Source organism: Zonotrichia albicollis, chromosome 1 (genome assembly GCF_047830755.1).
Source record: "Zonotrichia albicollis isolate bZonAlb1 chromosome 1, bZonAlb1.hap1, whole genome shotgun sequence".
Taxonomy (NCBI): Eukaryota; Metazoa; Chordata; class Aves; order Passeriformes; family Passerellidae; genus Zonotrichia; species Zonotrichia albicollis.
The window spans coordinates 138,529,043-138,554,406 of NC_133819.1; the positions used below are offsets into that span (position 1 = coordinate 138,529,043).

General features: G+C 42.2%; 2 protein-coding genes across 2 annotated transcripts in view; one reads left to right on the forward strand and one right to left on the reverse strand.

Annotated features, from left to right (window-relative positions):
• Positions 1-441: 441 nt before the first annotated feature.
• UTP23 (UTP23 small subunit processome component) lies at positions 442-5,061 on the reverse strand. Its single transcript, XM_074556079.1, has 3 exons — positions 4,554-5,061; positions 2,357-2,531; positions 442-1,456 (listed from the first exon to the last, which is right to left on the reverse strand). The coding sequence occupies exons 1-3, from the start codon at positions 4,739-4,741 to the stop codon at positions 1,070-1,072; spliced, it is 750 nt and encodes a 249-aa protein (XP_074412180.1). The 5' UTR covers positions 4,742-5,061; the 3' UTR covers positions 442-1,069.
• Positions 5,062-18,276: 13,215 nt separating this feature from the next.
• The window catches only part of EIF3H (eukaryotic translation initiation factor 3 subunit H), an 87,580-nt gene continuing 80,492 nt past the window's right edge, over positions 18,277-25,364 (forward strand). The window contains exon 1 of the mRNA XM_005479557.3: positions 18,277-18,435. Within this exon, the coding sequence (XP_005479614.1) occupies positions 18,316-18,435 (120 nt within the window). The 5' untranslated portion in view covers positions 18,277-18,315. The remainder of the gene's footprint in view (positions 18,436-25,364) is intronic.

Here is a 25,364-nt window from a genome sequence, read left to right on the forward strand (position 1 = left end):
ACCTGCCTGTCCACTGCAAGCTGTGAATGAATTCCTTTTTCTGCACTGATTGTGTTTTGCTTTGCTTGTGTCTTGCATGCTTTTTACTTTCCTTGTTGAACTGTCCTTATCTTAACCCACGAGTTCTCTCACTTCACCCTTCCGATTCTCTCCATCCCAACGCAGGGGAAGCTGAGTGCATGGCTGCATGGGGCTGAGTTACCAGCTGGGGTTAAACCACAACTCTCCTCCAACCCAGTTCTGATCTGTTCCTAACCTTACAGAACAGCAGAACAGTCATCAGGGCCCGAGTCCCATCACCCCCCTCAGCTGTTTGTATTCCAGGAGTCCTGCACAGCTCTGCTACACTGTGATGGCATTGGGTGCTACCAGTGCTTTGATTCAGCAATTTTAAGTTGCATTTTTCCTATTAAAAAAATAATAAACTACAGGTGAAATAGGTAAGACTGGAGATGCTTTTATAATGTCAGGAATAACAACACAACTGCACACCCTCCATGATTTTCTTAATAAATAAAGATCAACATCAAGAGAAGTATTGGTTCACATGGTGCTTACAGAGAAATTTAGGCTGGACAGGGCTTTTGAGGGCATGAAGTCTATTTGCAAGAGTTAACTTTTGTATTCAAACAGAGATAAATAAGCTATTGTATTATATTAGGTCAGTTTCATAATCTCTAACAGGCCAACTGTAAAAACTAGTTTTATGAAGATCAGCAACCTTGATTTAGAAGAAGTCTAATATCCCACTGAAATCCATATCAAGGCCAAGAAGCATTTCTAAAAAACTTCTACATAGCATGTGAATTTTAACACAAATCATGATGCTGGAGAGAATAACGAAATATAAGGGTTCTTAAATATTTTGTTACGAACCCAATACTAAATAACAGAATAAATTATTATGACAATAACCTGCAAATACCGAGATACAGTAATAAGCAGTACCACCTCATAAAAATAAATTTTAATATTAACATCTCAATTTCATATGATTGCATATTAATCTATCTTTTTTCTTCCAAAGTTCAAAAAATGTTTGAGTTCTGTATTGTCTGCAAAGATGGGTTTACTCTCCTTCATTCTTCTGCACTGACTGCATGGCTTCTGCTTTAATTCTATTTCGTTTTCTTTTTCTTCTTTTCTTCTTTTCAGCAGAAGGCTCCTGACCCTCCTGTGTTTTCTTCTTTTTCTTCTTCAGACAGCTGAGAGGATTGGGGCCTCCTGCCCTTTTGCGTTTTCTTCTCTTTTCACCTTCTTGCTTTACTAGTCCTTCTTTTTCTTTAAGCTCCACAATACTTTGTTTTTGGTACTCTGGAACAAGCTGATTTGTCTGCAACTTTTGAACAAATGCCAAAGATTTAGGAGAAGGTTTGTCTAGCACCATAGTGTTCTGAATAATAAAGAGGAGAGGAATGCCAGGCTTCCTTTTCACTTTGTTTGATAACTCCTGGTCCTGCAAGATTAAACACTTTAGTCAATATTTTCAGATGGAATGGTATTTGCAATTCAAATGCACCTACTTTTAATACAAAACTATGAAGATAAATTACATTATGAAAAAGATAAGAAACTTAATCTAGCAGATATACATGGCAGTGCCTTTCAGAGCACCTAAATTACATTTTCTCTCCTGATTAGCTGTATTTCTGATACAAAATTTACCAACATTTTCCCTTTTCCTGCATGTATATGCATACATACATTTTTTGAGGAAAAAGTCCCAATTCACTTGTATGCAGACCACCACCCCACAAGAAGTAACAATTTTTTCTGTAATAAGTAATTTTTTAACTCCTGTAACCTACCCAACTATAAAGAATTCTACTATAAACTCTTTTATATATATATATTGTATATCATTTATACATGCAGTGCCAATAGCAAACCCAAGAAAAAAAGGCTTTTTTAATTTGTGTAGTTATTTATTCTTTAGTTAGTTCAAAATGTCTTAAAATTGAAGCTATATGGATGTTAACATTTAATTTCATTTTTCAGACGACTGTGCAAAGCAGTTCAGGGAAGAGGATGCACACACAAGCAATATGCAAATTAACATTTATGAGTTGTTTTTTACATGTCAATAGGTAGTCAGTATGTTTCCATACTCTTTTACCTAAAGTAAGCAATATCATTACAAAGTAAAAAAAAAAAAAACCTAGTTGTTCAAGTAGGAGAAAAGATTCCCTGCTATGTAATTAGGAAATACATTAAAGAGCAAGTAAAGCTTTTACATGATTAATTCCCACCAACTATTTAAAAACCTCATAATCAAAGTTACTGTAGGCTTCTTCATCCTTACGTATCAAAACATCACTTCAAAAGAAATGGAGCTACATTTCCCATGAGATTTTACCTGTGTGGCAATAAAGAAGTGATGAGGGTTGCCATCTTCAATCATGGAAAGTAAACAGGTTGAACCACTCACAGGATTCTTATGGTGAGAACAGCTTCGAACTTGAAATCTCTGGGCAATTAATTTTGCTCCATACAGTGCTTTCCCCAGTGATTCAAGTTCTTTTATGACACATCTGAAAACCAAAAGAGACAATAATTTTTAAGAAAAAAAAACCCTCATATTTTTTACAACAGCAAAAGGCTGATGTGAGTTCCTTAGGAATAAGCAATGCCCGGTTGTTCAGGCGCTGTGATTTGTAAATGGCACCCACAACTCCGAAAGCAATAGACATCAGCAAGGTTTCCTTGGCTGTAAACATGACTAACCAGTAATAACATTAAGATATATTCAATGATTTAAAAATAATTCACATCAGTGACAACGCTGAGTCCTTAAATTTATGCTTGAATACCACCAAGCGTATGAACCACTACCTAACAAATAAAATTATTTTTTAAATTTAATTTATTTTTAAATTAACTTATTATAAAACTTGAAAATGTAATTTATTTTTTAAAATGGAAATAAAAGATCTGGGGAACAACAGGCCAGTCAGTCTCACCTCTGTGCCTAGCAAGATTATGGAGCAGATCCTCCTGGAAAATATGTAAGACATGAGGAAAACAAGGAGTTGACTGGTGACAGCCAACATGGTTTCACTAAGGGGAAATCATGAAAAATCTGGTGGCCTTCTGTGTCAGAGTTACAGTGCTGATGGATAAAGAAGGGCAACAGATGTCACCCAACTGGACTTATGCAAAGCTTTGCACACTGTTCCACACAACATCCTTGTTTTTACACTGGAGGCATGGATTTGAAGATGTATCACTGGGTGGGTATGGACTGACTGGAGGCTTGCATTGAAGAGTTGCAGTAAACAGCTCGATGTCCAAGTGGAGACCAGTGACAAGTGTCATTCCTCAGGGGTTGGTATTGGGACATCTGGCGTCTTTGTCAGTGACATGGACAGTGGGATCCAGTGCACCCTCAGCAAGTTTGCCAAAGACACAAAAATATGTGGTGCTGTTGACACTCTGGAGGGAAGGAATGCCATCCAGAGGGGCCTGGAGAGGCTTCAGATGGAGGTAATCCTTGTGAAGTTCAACAATGCCAAGTGCAAGGTCCTGTATATGGGTCAGTGCAACCCAAGCACAAATGGATTGAGATGGAAGAGAATGGACTGAGAGCAGCCCTGACAGGAGTGACCTGGAAGGTGTGCTGGTGGACAAGAAGCTCAACATGAGCTGGCAGTGTGAAAGCCAACTCGAAAGCAGTGCAGGCAGCAAGGTGAGGGAGAGGATTCTCCCCCCCTACTCTTATTGAGACCCCACCTGGGGTCACAGCAAGCCAGCTCATTGCCCCTGCAAGGCTCTTTTCCTAACATTGAGGTGCTGTCTCAGCAGCTCAGTATTGTGACAACAGAGAAAACATGTCCATTCACCCGGCCTCAGTGGAAGCTGTTGGTCAAATGATGAACAGATACTGCTGACAAAGAAGCAAGAAGTGATGTTTCAACATGACAGGAGTAGTTTGGATCACTGCAGCTCCCAAACCTTTCACACCAAACGACATGACTCAATACTTTATACTGTTTAGAAGTGCAGGCCAGTTCCATACACTGTGCAAGAAGGTTCAGTGTGTTTTTTGAGCCTAGGATACACCTCTTCCTGGTACTTTCACTACATGCCTCCATAGTGGGCAGTTGGCTATTCTGTTATTGCAGATATGCAATGTAACTGTATTTTTGTATTTTAATCTATACAATATACCTAATGAAGTAATAACACAGGCAACTTGGAGGCAACTTCAGTACGTAGTGTGCATGTTTTGCATGACCATATCTTTGTCTAGCTCATCCTTGTCCTCCCTTGCGAACAGCAGCTTCGGAAACAATCCAGCACTGGCAGGCTGCAGCTGCGGCCAGGCAGGAGCTCCCTCCCGGCCCACATCTCCGCTTGCCCCTGCTGCTACCACCCCGCCAAGCAGACGCTGCGGGTGGGAAGAGACCCACCGGCCCTCCCTCACACAGCGGGGTCACCGCTGGACCCGCAGTCCGTGCCGCTTTCGGGACGGCAGCTGGGCCCGAGGATGCTCCCAGTCTCCTGCAGGTCACCCCCAGCCCTCCGCCCCCGGGCGCCTTCGCTCCCCGCCGTACCGCGTGGTGCAGAGCTGCGTGGCGCCGCCCAGGTACCCGGGCAGCTGCTCCCGGATCTGGATCTTGTTGCGAAGCGCGGCCTGGCAGAAGGTGCCATCCAGCAGCACCTGGAAGGGCTCGCGGAACTGGAAGCTGTGCTTGTAGAAGCCCATGATCTTCTTCGCGTGCTTCTGTCTCGTCACCCCCATGGCGCCCGCGCCGCCGCCCGGAACGGCCGCGGCTGCCCCGGAAGCTGCGCCAGGCCCGGGCGGGGCCTCCCCGGAGAGCCGGGACCGGCCGGAGCAGCGCCAGGGCAGCACCCGGAGAGCAGGCACCGGCCGGGCCGTGCCGGAAACTTGCCCCCGAAAGCCAGGACGGGCCGGGGCAGCGCCAGGGCAGCACTCGGGGAGCCGGGACCGGCCGGGCCATGCCGAGATCTCCCCCCGAGAGCCAGGACCGGCCTGGGCAGCTGCCCCGTCCCCGGAGGGTCCCGCCTGCCCGTCCCAGGGGTAACCTGAGGGATGATTCACTGCCCCTTGTTCTGTGGTGCTGTGCTGGCTCCTGCCGTTTGCTAAGATAAGAAATGCCGAGTTTTCTTTTTTCTTTTTTTTTTTTTTTGCAGTTCACTGTACTGATAAAATTATAGTTGCTGTCGCAGAGACTGTAGTTTAATCACACCTCAGCATACAGAATCACAGAATCCATTTGGTTGGAAGGGCCCTCTGAGGTCATCGAGTGCAACTCAGGATCCAGCACCACTTTGCCAAGCAGACCACGGCACTGAGAGCCATGTTCAGTCTCAAGCATCTCCAGAGACGGTGATTCCACCCCTCCCTGGGCAGGCCATTCCAGTGTCTCGTCGCCCTTTGTGTTATGAAAGTTCACCTAATGGCCAATCTAAACCTCTCCTGGCACAGCTTAACACTACATCCTTTCATCCTGACATTTGTTACCTGGAAGGCTTAGGAAGGCTTAGTCAGTGCCCATTTATATTTGTGCCTATATTGGTTACATCAATCTTCAATGTGCACAAAACCGAAGTTGAAAAGCACATATTCTACATTTTATTTTTTTTCCAAGACAATTTAATTGCACTGCAATCTAGGGACACAGCTGTCATTGACAAAGTGCACAAACTCTTCCCTGTCCAAGACAAAACATGAACATACCAGGCATCTGGCATTAAGAAACCAAACTTAATGCCCCTGTTTTAGGCAGGCAAGAGGATGTGATACCTTAACACTATCAAAATGAAAACTGGAGACATCTATCTTGCTATGCAGGTTCCACAGGAGACATCTTTCTTCCTGGGACAACTGTACTGCAAGCAAAACCATGGCAAGAACCTGCCAGTTTGTTGTAATCAGTCAGGCTGCTCTAAGATAATTTAAGCAAATACTCAGATGTCATATTGGCCTTTTTGCTAGCAAATAGACATGGAAAATAAGTGCTTCCAAGTAAGTTAGTTAGTGTCAAGAGAAAATGAAAAATAAAGGATTTGTTTACTATTCTAGAAATTCAAATGTTTACATGGAAAAGTATTTTAAAGCACTTAGGATGAAAAGTGCAAAGAACAGGTGATTAAGAATATTTTCCATGGATCCAATTGTGGTGTTGACAGTATTTTCTGCCATTAAATCCTTCTTTCCAGCTGTCTTCAGGGGACAGTTGTGCATGCTCCTGAGTATCATGGACATACATGGATATATGCCTTATTATCAGCTAAGTGACAGGTTGAATTCATTATTAGACATAGTCCTATATATAAAAGTCTTCATTAAACTTCAGTCCTGTAGCTGATGTGTTTCCATAATGCCATGCTGATTCAGTTCTCCTATCTAACTGCACAGTTTAATTATTTAAGATGTTAGACAAAAACACTCAGCAAGACTCCAAAGTAAAACCTTACTGGAGAAATTATTTTTTCTTCAAGTAGGTTTTTGCTTGGTTGTTTTTGTGTTCTGTGTGTGTGATGACAATTAAGTAACTGCCCAAAGACAGGCACTTATTCCATGATAACAACACTTTCCACACCTTGCCTTAGAATGAGGAATCTCCAGTGATAACAGCTGCTATTACAGCTATTACACACTGGAGATAAAAATTTTAAAAAAGGAAATAAGAGCTTGAACTAGTTTTTGAACAAAGGGCAAAGTAAGATATAATCCAGAGTAGGGTGTTAAATACCATTGTGATGAGATACTGTTCTCCTGGTAAATAGTATCATCACAGACAAGTTGTAATGTAGCTGGTATATGTGGAATATGTTCAGAAGGCTGGCTAGCAGACAAAAGACAGCACAGATTTCTCCTTCTTATTCCTCAGAAGATGGCATTAATTGGATGATAAACTACTTTCAGTACAATTGTTTCATGTGTATGCAAGTCTCTTAAAAATTATTTTTAATAAATTTAAAATATTAAAAATAAGGTCTATAAGACTACTATAGCAGAGAAGTACAGTTCTTTCAGCATTTTCTTTCATATTTTGACAGTATTTTTCATAAACTAAAATTTGCCATATTCCTTTCAATTTCAAATCTTGTACTATTCCCATGAGCCATCTGTAAAGTGGATTAAAAAAAAAAAAAAAAAAGTAAGTCTAGGGATTTTATGAGAGGTGTTGAATCCAGACTTCTCTGGTACCTGTGGTTTGTTGCTTCTGGCAGCTGAAATCCATCCATGTACAATCTCTAGACCCAGCAGGATTCTTGTGCTCCCAAGAGTCCTGGACAAGCGTGGCACACACCAAGGGCACTAACAGAGCTCTGCCAGAAATGACACAGGATGCACATTCAGGGAGTGAAGTGCTGCTCCCCCTGTCCAGCTGAGCAGGACTGAAATGCCCAGGTTATCCTCACACACCCTCACTCCCTGTACTCACCAGAACCCCCTCAGTCACAAATCCCCATGGCCCCTTGGTCCATCCCGTGCCCGTGCCTGGACCCTGGCCCTCCCATACATGTACGTGTGTCTCCTGCTCACTGCCTAGTCCAGTTCAAATCTGATAGCAGATTACACATCCACAGGATTAAATTCAGTGAGGCAGGCTATTTAGGTGCAAAAGAAAAGTTAGAAACCATCTTCATAAAAAGATAGGACTAGTTGCTGTGATCAGGCAGAGAGCTCAGTAAGACAAATGTACTGAATGCTGCCAGCTCACATGTGAGTCCCCGTACATCTCATTTTCCCATGAGTCTTCCTAGATCCTCCCTTTCCCTGTCTTTGGCCTGTTCCGTGAACAGCCCATAGAAAATTTTGCAGACTCCTGCTGATACAACATAAGAAATTTTGCACAAATATCTTGTGGTACTCATGGATAATCAGGTTTTCCTGTTCTCACCAGAGACAAAGCTCAGACAAACCCTATTCAAGGTGTCTTCCTGGGCAGCTCCTTTAATGGCCTCCAAGCTTCTGCTCCCCACTCTTGTCTTTGTTACCACCTCCTTACTCAGCAAATTTTGTGCACCTGTGTGTGTTTCATAGAGCACCTGCCCTCTTGTCTTCTTTTATACCGAACAAATGCAATGAACCAGGTGCTTCTGCATTCCACATACCCTTCAAAGAATGTCAGTAGCACAGCAAAGCTTGTCATAAAGCTCAGGGGAAAGTTATAGCCCTTGTATTTCATTAAGAAGTTTCATCAATTATCTGGCTGCACCACCAAAAGACTCTGAGTTTGGGGTTTTGCGTGTTTTAGTGTTTTGGGGGTTTGGTTTTGGTTTTTGTCTTTTTTTTTAAGTGAGCATTTTATTGAAGCACTAACAAACCACTTGCATCTTCAGTAGGCTGCCCAACAGCAGCGCCATTGTGGAAGTGAGCCTGAGAAGGAAGATGGAGGTTGTTTTAACATTACCTTTATTAATGTGACTTCCTTTGTCCAAAGACAGGAAACAGAATTAGAAATGGGGAACTTACTTTTCTGAAATACAAATCCTTGTTTGCTGCCAGACACAGTACAGGTTTCTGGGTACAGTTCTGATAAAACAGTTCCTGTGTCTTTATCAATAACATTAATACCTTGAAGGTAAATAGACATTATTTATGAAAAAAACATGTCACCGAAGAAGGAGCCCTTTCTCTGTATCCAAAGTGGGAGGAGATGTTCATGCTGAACTTCCCAAGCCTGTGCAGAGGTGAAAACCAGGCATCACAGGAAGCTGGGCTTCACCAGACACACTGCACACAAAACCTGCTCCAGCAGAAAATTAGCCCTCTGCAGAGCAGACTATCTCTTGGCATAAATGAGTTCAGCTCTGGTTTTGAGTGCTAGGTAATGCAGTAGTAGAATTAAATAACAAAATTGCTGTGACATGGATTACTTGAAGTGAAAGCTGTTCTTTATCAAAGAAGCTTTGATGTAGGCCTAGTAACAAGGATTTCCCCTAATAGCTGGCACTTGTTAAATGCTTGTAGCTTGTTGAGAAAATAGCTTATGATTCTCCCAAAGTTGTCCTGTGTCAGACCTTTTTAATCTGAATGTGTTGCTTTGGGCAAATGTGCTGGGTGGTTATCTGCAGTAAGTCTTAGCACCATGCTTAAATATGAGAAATGAACTGATTTACAAAAAAAAAAAAGGCTACGGTTTTCAATTTCAATATTTAAAAATAAACAAAACTGTAATAAACACAGCCCATAAGTCATTGTTTGAGGGTATCTGAAAATACTTTCCTAGGTATATTTTTTATTAATTTTTCTGAGGTATGTATAGGCCATAGAAGAAAATTCAGATGCTTTTACTGCTAAATTGTATCTGTCAGAATGTATATTATTCATTGCTTGCCCCACCTTTCATTACTTTGAGGCTGGTATTGAGCTTTTGAATTTGAGTCTTTATCATGTGCATTCTTCTTTTACAGTGCCTATTTTTCTGATATTTCATGGGAATGCAGTATATGGATTTATAATAACCATGGCTGTGACAAGTTCTGTTTTTCCTGCATGGGTTCGTATTATTTCAGCAGATGAAAATTTTGTGTGTGACAAAGCTTTCTGCTTTTCTGGCTCTACCATTACCATAGCTAGAAAATTATTTCTGGCTTAAATACCATAACAGCCCATCACAGTATGTCCCACATAACTATCTTTTAAATTGTGTATCATAGGAAGCACACATTTAATGTAGAGATCAGCATATTTAGTTTCACAAGGGTAGGAAATAAAATACAGAGAATATCAGTGCAGGTTTTAAGTGACTGCTTATGGTAGCATGTATTTTGAGAATGCTCTGGAGACCAAAGATTTTGCAGGCAACTTTACCTTTCTTACTAGAGCTGAAAGAAATTACAGAAATGAAAATAAGCAGTGGGATTCTTGACAGTTTCTCAAATGTTAAGCCAGCTTTGCTGTCTTTTTTGACCTTGAGCTAAATTCACATGAAAGATCAGAACAGAATCAGATCTTATCCAATGTAACTAAACTTTCTGAATAGATACACATCTCTGATGCACATAATTTAGTTTATGCAGCATTTTTGATTGATGCAGCTCTTTATGATGTACATGTTAAACAACTGGTTTCATACTCCTGTAAGGACACACAAGGACATTGTTTTGGAGCAGCCTTCCCTCCCTGCACTGTTTCTCAAGATCTGCACCAGCTAGCTGCCATTCTGCATCATGTGGGACATTCTGCAGTGCTGCTCCTTCTGTACTCACTGGTAGAAGCCCTGGAAGGATGTAAAAGTGCCATAATGTAAGAAAATAGGAAGTCTGAATGGAGTATCCAGGACTGGAATTGTAACTTCAGTTTGTGAATTGTGAAGAACACAGGAGACAGGAAGATACTTTGCCAAACCCTGACTATCCTACGCCTGATATGAAAGGTAGGTAGAGGGGAATAACAAGAGTGATGCTTTACACATCATCTCCTGTTCTGCCTTCATTTTGAGCAGAACATCCCTCTCCCTCTTTTACTATTTGTGATACAAAGTAAATATAAGTCCATGTTAGATCTCTTAAACACCTACATGGTCTTACCTTGGAGATGACAGGAAGCTCAGAAGACATAAAACATTTTTGATTTTTGGTAGGAACACTTCCATTTCCTCAGTTCTTGTTCTCCTTAGAGAAGGTTGTTATATTCATCATGGTAGGGCTTGTGTGTCATCAAGAATTAGAAGGGTCAATTACTTGATTGATTAATTAAGTGATTATGAAGAGAAGGCTGAACAAATTGACATCAAAAGAGAAATTATGTGAGAAGAATTCTCCAACAAGAAATTAACTTGTGGCCAAAATTCTGATTTATGCCAGAGAACTCACTTCAGTTGCCTGAGATACCATATGTATCTTTTCACCTTTTCTTTGATTTCAGGGAGAAATCAGTTTACTGGGAACAGAGAAGTAGAATTTTTACAGTGTGGTAATAAATCATACATGCTCCCTACACTTACATAATTTTCTGTCTTGATACTCTAGAAAAGAGTTTAGCTCTGCTTAGAAATATACAGTAACTCTGTGAAATACCTTGTCTTTGTTTTACAGGCTAAAATTAGCACTTAAAATGTCTGAGTTTGTTTTATCAAATGCATTTTCAATTAGGCAATTTTTTCATTAATTCCTTTGTCTTTTTTTGTTCCTGTTTGCTGTATGCTAATGGGTTTGAGATGCAGTAATAAATGATCCATTAATAGTAAAAAAATAGCTATAAACACTGGAAACATAAAAGTTAATAAGAATAGAAGGTAACTAAAACACTTATGGGAAAGCATCTATTGAAAAAAGCAGAGAAAAAAGGTTGAGTGGTGGAAAACCCCCAGACTTTCCCAAGGAAAGAGCTTATATTTTTTAATATTTCCTTCACATACAGAAATACCTTATTATGCTACTGCCCATTTTTAAAATATAATGCTTATACTTCTAGTCCAGTAAATGCTAAAAGGTTGCCTGTGTAACAGCATGGCTGAAACCTTCCATGGCCTCTGAAACCTCCATTCTTACAGAAAAGAAATTGAATTTTCCAAGTTTATATTCTAGTCCCGTAGTTCCTTATTGCATTTGATGTTTGTCCCTGGGGGGTTCTGTGCTCTTGCAGCTCCCACTTTTACAATTTTTCTCTCTCTCCTACACCTTATTACTTTCCATTTCCTATTTCAAATTAAAAAAAACCCCTCAAACAGCAACAATAAAACCAATTCTTTCACTTTGATTGTCTTGAAGAAAATTAGAAAAAAAAAGTGGAATGGATCTGAGCATTGGTATCATTAACTTCTAAAATCTCAACTAGCCTCTTGAGAAATAATAGTAATTAAAAATCCATCTGCACAAAATGCCTATGCATTTATGTAGCCTGATCTTAAATTTTCCCATTGAGCTCCTCTGTGGAAAGTAGTAAACATTAGATGAATACCTGACACTTCAGAGGGTGATTATTTATCAGTGAAACAGAACCCTGTAGATGCTGTAGAAATAAGTATGCAAAGGTCCTGACTTCAGTGGGTTGCAGCTGGTGGTCAGTGATATCTGAACAAACTGGGAATGGAGTGCTGCCTCATTTATCAGGGAGAACCTACCTTAACATGGGTTGGTATGCCGGGTGATATTTGATTTCTTTGAGTCTTAAATTGCTGTGGTCAGCAGGACACAAATAGCTGAAACTCCTGAATTTCACAAGGCTTATACACAAAGCTGCTTCCTGAGGCTGGGGCTGGAATTTGGAATTGCCCTGCACGTGGCAGACATTGCTGCTGAACATAACTGCACCTATGGGTTCTGTACTGTTACAGAGGCATGCACCTGGCTAAACTTCATCTGCTGGTGAGACATGACGGTCCCTGAGGGTTCCCTCTTTTTTGGGGGGAAACAAAAGTAAGAAAAGAATGAGCATTTAAGGGATCTTGTCTGTTCCATGGCTTTGGAAATGTTACTCACAGGTCTTCTTGCCATCTTTCTGTTCTCCCCCCATGCTGGGGGATGAGAGCTGAGTAGGTGTTTGGCTGCTGGCCAGGGTTAACCCACCACAGATACCTTCAGATACACAGAGGGAACTCTTGTCATTAGGGTTTCCACTCTCCCAAAGGGATGGGACAGTGGCATGTAAAGGAGAGGCTCCTATGAAAAGATAAACAAGAAAGGGATTTCAAAAGGAGCAGAGGTCATGCCAAGCACAGAATTATTGTAGAATAGCTTTATACTTGAACATGAGGATTAAGTACAGCCTTAAAATCACTATACTCCTCCCAAATACAAGCCTTGCTTTACATGGGAAAGGTGTTGGATTCTTACTTCATTTGTGAGCAGTGCACTGGCCTGCTGAGGCAGTGTAAGAGCTCATTCCCTTTGTGGCACACTGAAAAAGGTCACCTAAAAGAGTAGTTATACAGAGATGGGCCACAAGCCTTTCATGCCTTTCACATGTGTTTCCCCATGTTTGAAAGCTTGAGCCTGAATATATCACCTCTCTCAGAATACCGAGATTTTCTGAACTTGAAACTTCTGTAAACTGCAAGACATTACAAGGTGATTTTGTGTTAGTTTTGCCACCTAGTCTTAGAGATTATTTTACTGGAAGCAATTATTTATTTTTTAACATAATTAATGTTTTTTTAGGCAACTCTAGTTATTTGTACAAGTTTGTATTTGGGTGTTGTTATGTCTCAGTGCAAGTACAGACTGCTATGTGAATCTTAAGTGATTCTTCCCTATTCCTCTACACTTTGTGATAATGAAATTAAAGTATTCATTATGCCTAGAAATATTTGGAATTGCTGAGAGGGCAGGGAAGAAAAACAGAGATTTCAGACATGACCTATTTCCCAAGTGGTAACAAGTCATTGCAGGCTAGCCCATCTCAGGTGCATGGTCTTAGCCTGCAGCATACACAAATGAAACTCAAGTTGGTTTAGCCCTTAAGGTAAAGTCAGTCAGACGATTTGGAAGGGATTATATCTTTGAACCCTAATCAGATAATTTCTGTTTAGCAACTCTAGTTCTGCTCATAGCCCTGATATGGTGCAGAGGTGCTTTAGGGGATATGACACATCTCAGTTTCACCAAGGTTTTAACTTAAAGAGGACTGGGGTTTTTGATTGGTTCCAGCTGTCTTTTGATTTAAGAGTATAATTTAAAAATGATTAATGAAGATTGTGCACTACTTGAATTTTCTAAAGTATTTTGTGATGAAAGTCTTCTGTTTTGTGGTTTTCCTGAGTAGCTTGGGCAACGTTTCTAAATTTTTCACACTGACATCCTTTTTGTGGCCTTCTTTTCAAGAATTCATAATTTTCAACGGTGAAATTTTTTATGGCCTCTTGCCCCCAGTGATTTGGTGAGTTTTGCAAGGTAGAAAGTTGATATTTGCTTTTCGTTTTTCATGTTAATCATAATTAACAAAATTGACTCAATTATTCTGGCATTCCCTATGCCAGTCCCTTGAATAGGGATATTTTGAGTTCCCACAGCAATATCTCTGAACATGGTAATGTTCTGTGCTGTAGTTACTTGTTGGGGTTTTTTGGTAGGTTTTTTTGGGTTTGTAGTTTTTTGGGTTTTTGTTTTTGTTGTTGGTTGTTTTTTTGTTTTGCTTAGTTTGATTTTGTTTGTTTTTTGTTTTTTGTTTTTTTATTAGATTGATTTTCTGTTCAGAAATTTCATAGGCCAGGGTAATACATCACATTTGTATTATCCCAGGAGTTTTCATTCTTTTTCAGATCCCTAAGAATTTGCCAGTGTTAAAGCATTGTGCATTTCAGAAAGTATGTTCTCCTATTTAAATACCCTTCAACAACATCTTTGAAATATTCCACACATCTCCAGCAGTCCATGGATGGGAGTTGAAAATCACTGTACCACAGTACTGCTTCCTACTCTTTGTTTTCTTTAATTAAAACTATTTGACCAGATTTAGTTTAACAAGGGCAAGTGCTGGATTCTGCACCCAGGACAGGGCAGCCCTAGCTGTGCATAGACAGGAGAATGAGAGGCTGGAGAGCAGAGCCATGGAAAGGGACCTGGTGGATGGCAAGCTGAACATGAGCCAGCAGTGCCCTGGCAGCCAGGAGGGCCATCCCTGTCCTGGGGGCATCAGGGGCAGCATCGCCAGCTGGGCAAGGGAGGGGATTGCCCTGCCCTGCCCTGCTCTGCTCTGGGGAGCCTCACCTCGAGTGCTGGGGGCTGTTTTAGTTACCACAGTACAAAAAAGATATTAAACCATTAAAGAGCATCCAAAGGAGGACAACCAAGGTGATGCAGGGCCTTGAGGAGATGCTGTACGAGGAGCAGCTGAGGTGACTTGGTCTGCTTAGCCTGGAGAACACTGAGGAGAGACCTCACACAGTTTACAGCTTCCTCAGTGGGGGAAGTGGAGGGGCAAGTACTGATCTCTTCACCCTCATGACCAGTGACAGCACATGAGGAAACAGCATTAAGCTGAGTCAGGGGAGGCTTCCGTTAGATATCAGGAAAAGGTTCTTCGCCCAGAGGGTGTTTGGGCACTGGAACAGTCCCCCAGGGAAGTGGTCATGGCATGACACCTGACAGAGCTCAAGAGGCTTTGGGACAACACTCTCAGGCACATGGTGTGAGTCTTGGGGATGTCCCGTGCAGCCAGAGCTGCACTCAATAATCCTGAGGGGGTCCCTTCCAACTCTGCGTATTCAATGATTCTATGACTCTTTATATTGTGAGTTAAAACTGGATATTCATGTTAATATAACAGCTAAGTGAAACAATAATATTGAATTAAACAACTTCATTCTCTAGAAAAGCTTTAAAAGGCAATGCCAGTGGGAGTGCAGCCTTCAGTCATGGAAACCTAAGGGCAGGACTCAAATGTTCAACACCTACATGATGGCTGAGCTTGCTGGCCACAGCACACTGCCCTAAAGCTCAGAGTTGTTATTGCATCAGCCTCTCTACAAACTGCTTGTAGAAAAACCCCCCAATCCCACTGCACATGCACTTCAGTCTCTTTGGGGCACAGGCCCTATTTACCTCAGTGATGCTGCCATTGTGAACTTCCCCTTCAATATCCATTTAAGAATTATTTTCCCAATGGAAAATGTGAAGTGAGATTCATCATACCCTCCTTTAGACATCTATCACAAGGTGTCCTTAGCAGAGCTGGGTGTCCAGATTTCTTGCTAGGGTCAATGCAGCTCTAGTCAGTGATATCAGTGACATTTAGGATACATTTTGCCTTCCTGGGATGATTATTATACTGGATTCTTTGCTTGAATTTGTTCCAGCAGCAATGCAAGGAACTGATACGGACTATTCTAAGTGATGTTAGAATTGTTTTATAGGAATAGGCAAATGTTGGGTCTGTGGCTGCAGGCAAATACACATACATTTTAATATTGGTGTTGAAAAATATGTTCCTCACCCTTAAATAGAAATGACTGTTAACTACATTGTTGAAAAGATAAATTTTTATGAAGTCACATATTTGGCAAAGTGTCTGAACAGATTTGGGGGGTTTGGTAGGGCTGCCTTTCACAGCGCATTGCATTTTTCAGAAGGAATTTGAAGAGTAGAGTTTGAAATTAAATTAGAAAAAAGCACACAAAAAAAACCCTAACCTCAAACAATATAAAGCAGCAAAAGCAACTGTTTTAATGCAACACAAACAATTCTTGAGAATTGCATGTGAAGTTTATAGTTCAGGGATTAGTGTAATGTTAAGAGTTTGCACTGATGCCTCGTTATTCATGCTCAGGACAGGGATTCAGGTCACTCCACAGCAGTTTGGTTTTTGTAAAGGTAATACACAAAGCCTTCAAATCTCTTAGAAGTACATCTCCCTCAACACTTGCAGGTTTATTAGGTGAAAATCCAAGACTAGAGTCTCCTCAGCCATGCTGGGGAGCCCTCACTGCAGCCCAGGGCTGGGAATTCCCTGGAGGCCCATGTGGCATCAGAGCTGCCCGCTGTGGCCATGGAATGCACAGATGGAGCTTCCTGGGCTGCCAGAGATGGTTTGCCAGGGGCCAGCTGGCAGCTGGACCAGGGCAGTGACCCTTCCCCTCCCCTCAGCACTGGTGAGGCCACACCTCAAACCCTGAGCTCAGTTCTGGGCCCCTCACTAGAACAAGGACATTGAGGGGCTGGAGTGAGTCCAGAGATGGGCAATGAGCTGGGAAGGCTCTGGAACGCAGGGCTGATGAACAGCAGCTGAGAGAGCTGGGGGTGTTTGGCCTGGGGAAAAGGAGGCTCAAGGGAGACCTTATTGCTCTCTACATCTCCCTGAAAGTGTTGCTCAAACAGGTTCTTTCAGCCAGTGTGCAAGAGGCCAATCCACACAGAGTTCAGGTATTTGATTTATTTACAGTTCTATGCAGAAAAGGGTGCTGGGTGGCAAATCCACAAAGCCAGCACAATGACTACCAAAACTTTTCACTATTTATACATTTTAGCAAAGACACTAATGTTCATTTGTTAGAAGTTACTTAGTTCTCTTATTAATTAGCATCCTGTCTTCTATTGGTTAATGATTCTCTTGCTTCCCACGTTAATTAGTCTGCATGCTAAGTCCTTATCTTCCTTTGAGTTGGTGGCTTTCTTGAGTCATGATTTTCCACTGCTGAATTACTTTTTACCCCATGGGAGCTGATGCAGCACAGTTGCTGAGTTGTCCTTATTAGTTTCTTCCTTATCTTGGGAGTTCTGCCAAATATCCTTGTGGCCCATAAATTCCACATTCTTTGTGTCCACTGCCAGAGGCACATCCTTCCCAAGCTCTTTGTTAACCTCCCCCTGGGTCTGAGATCACTGAAGAATATCCAGCACTAAACCTTAACAAGGCAACAAGTATTTTTTCTTTCTAATGCCTGGACATTGCTTAGACCTTGTTAGCTGCTATCTAATTCACAGAATAAATCTCCTTTTTTGTTGATTAGGCTTGAAGGCAAACAAAGAACAAATGTCAAAGAATATCCTTTCTTAATTTTTTTTTTTTACATATTCCACATTTTGAAACCAAAGAAGGTTGTAGCCAGATGGAGGTCCATTGAAACAGGTCGACCCCCACGGCAGGGAGAAATGATGAGGAGGACTCCATCTTATCAGAAGGCTAATTAATTACTTTATTATACTATATTATTCTATATTATATTACACTATATTGCCTTACATCTAAACTGAATCTGCCAAGCACTCCACTCTGCACCCCAGCTGCACAGAATCTTGTGACTGTGGCTAAACAATCTTCATAGTGCATTCTACTTTGGCACAACACAGGCACAGCAAATGAGATAATAATTTGTTATGATCATTCTCTGAGGTTCAGAGAATGTGAATCTCAGAAATATTCTTAGGAAGATTGCCTTGCTTTTCTCTGTGAGGAGAAATGTGGCTACAGAGGTTGGCCTCATCTCCCAGGTAAATAGTGACAGGATGGGTGACAGGAACAGAGGACATGGCCTCAAGCTGTACCAGGGGAGCTTTAGGTTGGGCATCAGGGAGAATTCCTTCCCAGCAAGGGCGATTAACCACTGGATGGGCACTCAGTGCCATGGTGTAGGGGACAAGGTGGTGTCTGCTCATAGGATGGACTCGATGATCCTGGCGCTTTTTCCAAGGTAAATGATTCTGTGGAGAGGAAAGCCAGCAGGGAAAGGTGTCTCGGCTGTCGCATGCCGGATGAGCTGGCACAAGGCCCCAGACCCAGTCTCTGCGGGCACACCCGGGCCGAGCCGAGCCCGCAGCCCTGAGCCGGCACCGCCACCATGCCGGACCCCGCGCTCGCCGCTCCGCGTTCCCGCCCGGGGCCGTTTGGCCGCGCAGCGCCCCGGCCGCGCCGCCGCTTCCGGGGTGGCGCGCTTCCCTTTCCGGCCGTGCGGGGCAGCCATGGCGTCGCGCAAGGAAGGCTCGGGCGCTACCGGCGGCGGCTTCGGCGCCTCCAAGGGCAAAGGCAAAGCCGCCGCCGCGGGGGACTCGGCCGTCAAGCAAGTGCAGATCGACGGGCTGGTGAGCAGAGGGCCCGGGGCCTCCGCGGGCGGGGGGCGGGCGGGATCGCCGCGTGGAGCCGCCGGCGGGGCCCGTGCGTGGGGCGGTGCCGCGGCGGAGCCTCGTGTCCTGCGGGGAGCGGCGCTTCTCGAGGGGCAGGAACGGCTGTCTACCCCTGTCCGGCATCCTACCCCTGCCCGGCATCCTACCCCTGTCTGGCATCCTACCCCTGTCCGGCTTCCTGCCCCTGCCCGGCTTCCTGCCCCTGCCCGGCTTCTTACCCCCTGCCCGGCTTCTTACCCGTGCCCGGCTTCTTATTTACCCCTGCCCGGTTTCTTATCCCTGCCCGGCTTCCTGCCCCTGCCCGGGCTCTCCGTGCTCGTCCCTGGTGTGTCAGCCAAGGCCGGGCCAGCGCAGAGTGATTTGTCTATAATGTCCCATTCCCCCGTTCAGTTCTGCCGTCCCTGTGCCCGGAGTTGCTCTTTGCAGCTTTCATAGCTCACACTCGTACCAGTTACCCGGAAAATGCCGCAGGTGTACGAGCTGAGAAGCACGGTGGGTTTTCCCTCACCCTTTGTGCTTTTTGCCTTCTCTGTCAGAGCTGTCAGAACCTCCTGCCTTTGCTTAGTGAGAAATAAATTGAACTAAAGGGGTGAAGTGGCTTAGCAGAGAGCAGAGCCATCCTAATACAGACAGTCTGTGCAGGCCAAAAGTGGAAGAGCATCTGCTAAAGTTGGTTCTTGGCTTTGCTGCTGGTTCTTTTCGTGTTGGTTCAGGCCTTAGAGATTTGGGGATACTGTTAGTGACACAAGGAGAAAAAGTTACTTCTTAAGGATAGGAACATTGTTTTATTACTTCACCATCTTTACCAAGTGTCAACAGAACACTGTACAGCTGGAGTGTGAAGGGGAGAGTTGGTACCCTGGTTATGAGAAAGAAGATCATAGTTTTGAGACCACCTTTGATGCTTGCTTGACACTTTTAGTGGTAAACTTCTGCACTTATCCTGGAGATACACAGTGTAGTAAATATTTGGGAAGATGGAGAATAATTTATTTGTGTGTAGTAGGTCTTGTGAAAGAGGAAATCTGAATCACATTTTTGCTGCCCTGTTGTGTCCAGCTGTCTGTGTGCCTGTGGCTTTGGTGCATGGAGCGTTTTCAAGGAGTGGTGAAAACTGACCACTTTTTTTGAACTGTGAAATGTTCCAAAAAAGCCAGCAGTGGATAGCAGGCTGCTCCTGCTGCAGGCTGGTGCCATACACTTTGATAACAACTGGTAAATTTGATTCATTTTGCTCCTGGTTGTTCTCTGTCAGGCATATAATCTGCTTTGTGAGCTGCTGTTGATTCAGATCAGCTGTGACCTGATGCTCTGCTTCTGACAGTCCAGCAAATGCTTATGATTTTGTTTTGTTTCATGTTTTTTTTTTCCCTCTCCTTGTATTTTCTTCTGGTCCAGCACAGTGGTGCCTCTCAGATGGAGTCAGTACAGAGGGAGGTGATTTATTGAAAACTATGAAAGCTTTCAACTTTCCACCTCCTGCAGATGTCTCCTAGACAGAGAAAGTGTTCTCAGGATATTGGCGCTGGTTCATAAAGTTCTCTGACATGTGTGATGGAGAGAAATGTTGGCATAAATTGGCATGCAAACAATGTGAATTGTGTTATGAGTCCTTCAGATGTCTTACTGAAATTCTTCTGAAGTGTTCCTGATACCTCACTGGTTTAAATGTCTGCTCTCACAAAGTAGCAGCACTTCCTCCTCATCTTGGTGATGGCCAGGGTGATTGCACACCAAGAGTTGTGAATTCAGGAGGGCATCAGGGGAGTTGGTGATCTCTTTCTCTTCACTGGTGTCCCATTTCCTGGCAGTGTCACAATTAACCCTTCAAGGGGGGCTGCTTTGAAAGCAGAGGCATGTGTAGGTGCCTTGCTTTGGAGTCTGTGAGTGCAAAGTAGAAGATGCATCAGTAGTCTCTCTATGTGAGAGTGTGATAGAAGTGTGATATGTTTAGAAGGCTTGGTGTTTCAGAGGAATAATAAAGTTAAAAAACCTCAGTATTGTAATGAAAAGAAGTTCTGAATGCCAGGATGTTACCATAATGTGTAATGGTGCAGCAAGTCTGCTTCTTGGGCCTCTTTTTAAAATCTGGTACAGAAAAAGCATTCTGGAGTCAACTTCTTTCTTATTTTAATCTGTTCAATTTCTTAAATAAACTCAGAACGAAAATGGATTCCAATGTAGGTGGTGTGGTCTTTCTAAGAAATTAGAAAATGCAGGATAAAAGATAACCCTCTATAAGCACGTTATAAAATGTGCTTTTTCCTTGAGGTGAGATGTAAGAATTCACATATTTGTTTTTGACCATCCTGACAAAAAGATCAGGTTAAGTGCCATATATGATATCCTGTTGTCTTTGCTTCCTGCTGTAGAAATTTGAATGGATATTCCATCGTGTGTTCTCCAGTCAAGGAGCCCAGAGGGAGCTTTTGTTTGCAGAAGTGCACAGGCTTGGGGAAGAGTGACTGCACCTGGGGGTGCTGGTTGACAGCAACCACACGTGCCCAGCGTGTGCCCAGCGTGTGCCCAGGGGGTGCCCCGGTGTCCAGAAGGAGCAGTGGCATCCTGGCCTGGGGCCGGAGCAGGGGAGTGACTGTCCCCTGGACACAGCACTGGTGAGGCTGCACCTCAAACCCCATGTTCAGTTTTGGGCTCTTTGCTACAAGGAAGTCAGTGAGGGCCTGGAGCTCATCTGGGGAAGGGTCTGGAGCACAGCTCAGGTGAGGAGCAGCTGAGGGAGCTGGGGCTGTTCAGCCTGGAGAAAAGGAGACCCAGGGGAGTCCTTGTCACTCCCTACAACTCCCTGAGAGGAGGCTGCAGCCAGGTGGGGTTGGTCTCTTCTCCAAGGTAACCAGTGATAGGACAAGAGGAAATGGCCTCAGGTTGGTACAGGAGAGGTTTAAGTTGGATATTAGGAAAAATTTCTTTACTGAAAGGGTGGTTAAATATTGTAACAGGCGGCCCAGAGTGGTGGAATCACCATTCCTCAAAAGTCTTTGAAAATACATGTAGATGTGGCACTTAAATACCTAGTTTCATGGTTGATGGTGAGACTTGATGATCTTAAGAGATCTTTTCCTAAACAGTTCTCTGATTCTATAATTATTACAAGCTGTCAAGCTGTCAGAAATAATTATACAGAATTTGCTTACCATAATTTGCTTACACTTTTTTTTTTTTTTTTTTTTTTTTTTGCAAGAGGTGTTGTTGGACTCTGGTTTGTTCTATTCTGGAAATTCTGCAATGGGAACCAAATATTTGGTAATTCAGCTGATAAAATTAATCAGATTTGGTTCACTGATATTATAGTATTTTCCTTCAGTAAGAAATTGCATCTATAAGCTGATGTATTTTAGGACAGAAGAAATAATTATTCCTTTGAATGATTTTTGGGTTAACAGAAAATTCTAGATTTCCATCAAGTCTTGGAGACTTCTCTAAAATGCTTCCCTGGTGAAACTTCTAACCCTACTACACTGTCTAAAATTGCACCTAAGGAGGATTCCTTGGCATATTTATGCATTTCTGATGATTTTAGTGGTGATATCTGGCAACATAGAAAACTGTGAAGGCAGAAGTGAGCTGGTGTGTCATTCAAAGGCACAATATGATTGGTAGGGTAAGTAAGTAGCATTTTTACATGATGAGCATCAAAGTCTGTGTCATTCAGAAATTGAACTAATATCCAAAACCAGATACTTCATGTGGGATTGTGGGTTGTGTCAGACCAATAAAGTGTGGGTGATGGATTTATGGAAAATTTCTTCTGGAAAATAGCAGCTCTGGGATGGGAGGTGGGGTACTCTTAGCAAGGCAGATGTGCTGCTAGGCCAGATAAGTGTTATTATTAATCACATTTGCCTTCGGAGTAGTTACAAGGGACTGTGTTTTTACTACAAGGGAAGGTGTTTCATTCTCTGCAAAGCTTCTGCATGAGGTTATTCTAGGGAAGAAGGTAAAATTACCTAAATTCATGTAACTAAATTCTTGAGCTCCAAAATTACTTTTTAAATCTTGCCCTTGCATTTATTTACACATTCAAAAAACAACACACGCAGAAATGCTTCTGAAGAACAGTGTTACCTGACTGAAGAAGGTTTGCTTATGCATGGCTCTTGCAAAGTAATATAACAAGATCCTTAGCTCATGCTAAAGCATTCATATGTGCATTGCTTCTATCATTTCACTAATGGCAATGATGGTTCCTTCTTTACTCAACCACTGCGTGTGATTTCTTTTTACACATATGTCCATTGCACACAATTTTTACATATTGTAGGAAGTAGCAAAAGTTATGTAGGTTTCTATTCTTATATCTTCATAACTGCTGATGTGCAAACCCCTCAATACTAATAAGAAATTGCCACTACACCTTAAGATATGTTTGTAAGTTTGTTTGGAGTAAATAGAAACATACATTGGCCAAAACATAAATATGCCAAGGGGATGGTTAGAAGTTGTAGGCCTTGTCTGCCTGTGTGCAGTGGGGCTATAGTGCCACATTCTCTTGTGTCAGGTATGAGTGATTTAATCAAAGATTGTTACTTCAAGCTTCATTACATCATCCCTGATTTGGTGATGCTCTGGTGTGCCTAGTGCTCTGTATTCTTATCTGTGGTAAGTATATATAGAGGATTTATTTACTTACTTACAATAACACAGATAAGAATATATGAGTCTACATGTTCAAAAAACCTCTCACATAATTTTTGAATTCTTTTTCAGTGGTTGCTCTGTTCATAATTGTGATATTTAAGTTGCTTGTGTGTCACAGACACATTTTATGAAAAATCCTTTCCCTAGAATTTTTTCTTCTGAGAAGCTGAGAGGCCTCAGGATGTAACCAATGGTTATCTGCTGCTGTGGAATGCAGCAGGTGCATCTGTGATTGGTCTCATGTGCTTGTTTCTAATTAATGGCCAATCAGTCAGCTGGCTTGGACTCTGTCTGAGACACAAGCTTTTGTTATCATTCCATTCTTTTTCTATTCTTAGCTAGCCTTCTGATGAAATCCTTTCTTCTATTCTTTTAGTGTAGTTTTAATATAATATATATCATAAAATAATAAATCAAGCCTTCTGAAACATGGAGTCAGATTCTCATCTCTTCTCTCATCCTAAGACCCCTGTGAACACTGTCACACTTGTGCCTTTTTTTAATTACCATCCATTTTTGCCATAAAGGGGTTGGGTACATTGGACTGTACCCTCAACTGTTTGTAGGGAGGAGCCCTTCCGGATGATATGTTTGACCACAGTAAATGAAATAAGGTACCATGATTACTGAAAATCGGTTTCTAAGACTTTGCATGTAAATGCTTGTGTAAGGACTTTTTAAAATGACAACTTTTGACACTATAGAAAGAAAAGAATCAATTTCCATAGTAAATTTTGTAATTTTGTTGTACTGGTGAAGCCTGTATTGAGCTGGCTGAAATCTCTGACATTTCTTGAATTGTGAATGTTGTGCTTTCCCTAGCATTTCTTGTGTTTCTTTTTTACCTTCTTTACCCTTTCTGAAGACTTTGCAAGAATGCACAGTGGTGGGTTCTGCCTGCTGTCATTTGTAGCGTTTCTGACATTGCAGAGCTGTAGAGGAGTATTTTAGGATATAACATCCTTCAGGCTGTATTGTATTTTGTGTTTCTTCCAAAGGAGTTAAAATGGAATTTTAATTTGAAGTTTAATCTTGTTGACTTTTCCTTGACCTGTTTCCCTAAAGACTTAGATGACATTGTGCTGGCTCTGAGAGTTGGTGTGTGGATTGAATACTGGCTTGATGTATTCATGGATACCTTGAACCATGGAGAAGATAGTAGAGCTTTGTTTTATATTCTATTAATCTTCATGTATTAACAATGAGTTGCATGAATCTAACCCAGAAGGGAACTTCTGACATATAATCTGTGCTTAAATTCAGAAGAGAAAGCATTAATATGTGCTGGTAAGTTAAAAGGGCAAGAGCCTCCTTGGAATATAACAATTTTCAGGCTTAGTGAAATTTCTTGAACTGCAGTGGGTAAAGTACCCATATCATGATGTTCTGAGAATGCAAATTTCAGTGTTTTGTCAGTGGATAGGAGGGGATATGTGCTAGCAGAGCACAAACTTTAAATGATTTGTAAGAGTGCAGTGGTGCACTCAGCATCTCCTAAGTGCCATGGTAAGTGGACCCTGGTGAGGCATTTGGAACTGCAACATCTGGTATCGCTTCATGCCATCAAACTTGTGTGCTGACAGAAGGAGTTACTCTGAATGTGGAGGTGCCTTAAATGTGTTCAGCAGTGTTACACTTCAAGACTTCAAGGGGAAAATCTTAGTTCAAAACAGGCTTTTCTTTTGCTGCATGCAGGGAGGAATAATGTGTTGCCCTTTACATTGCTGTCATTTGCAGTTCAAATTCTCTGATTTTTGGCCCTCTTATGTGCATATCAAACTGGTCTCTGGCATGGTAATTGTGAATTCATAGCTCCTGTGAAAACAGCAGATCGTGCTCTTGTGGTTCCTGTTTGTTTGTCTTGATACTGAGGACGAGTATTTCCATCAGATATCTTTCAAATAATTCCTAACTTTTAGTGACTAAAATGTTACATCTAAAATGCAGCAGGTAGTAATCATGGCCTTTTGTGCTGATTGGTGTTAGCTTTGACTTTGTGTGCTGGGAGGTGACCAGTGATGGTTTTGTTGCTGAGTGCAATTCAGTGCATTATGTCTGCTTGCACACTGAACCTTGTGAAATGTTCTCCTTTGGTTTTCAGTTTATTGTAAAAAAATCTGAGCTGTGCAGCTGGCATTCAGTGTGGTGTGGGTGAGAGAAGTGTACACAGAGCTGCAGGCCCCAGGGAGAGACCCAGCGGGTACAGGTACTGAGAGGCCCTTGGTGGTGTG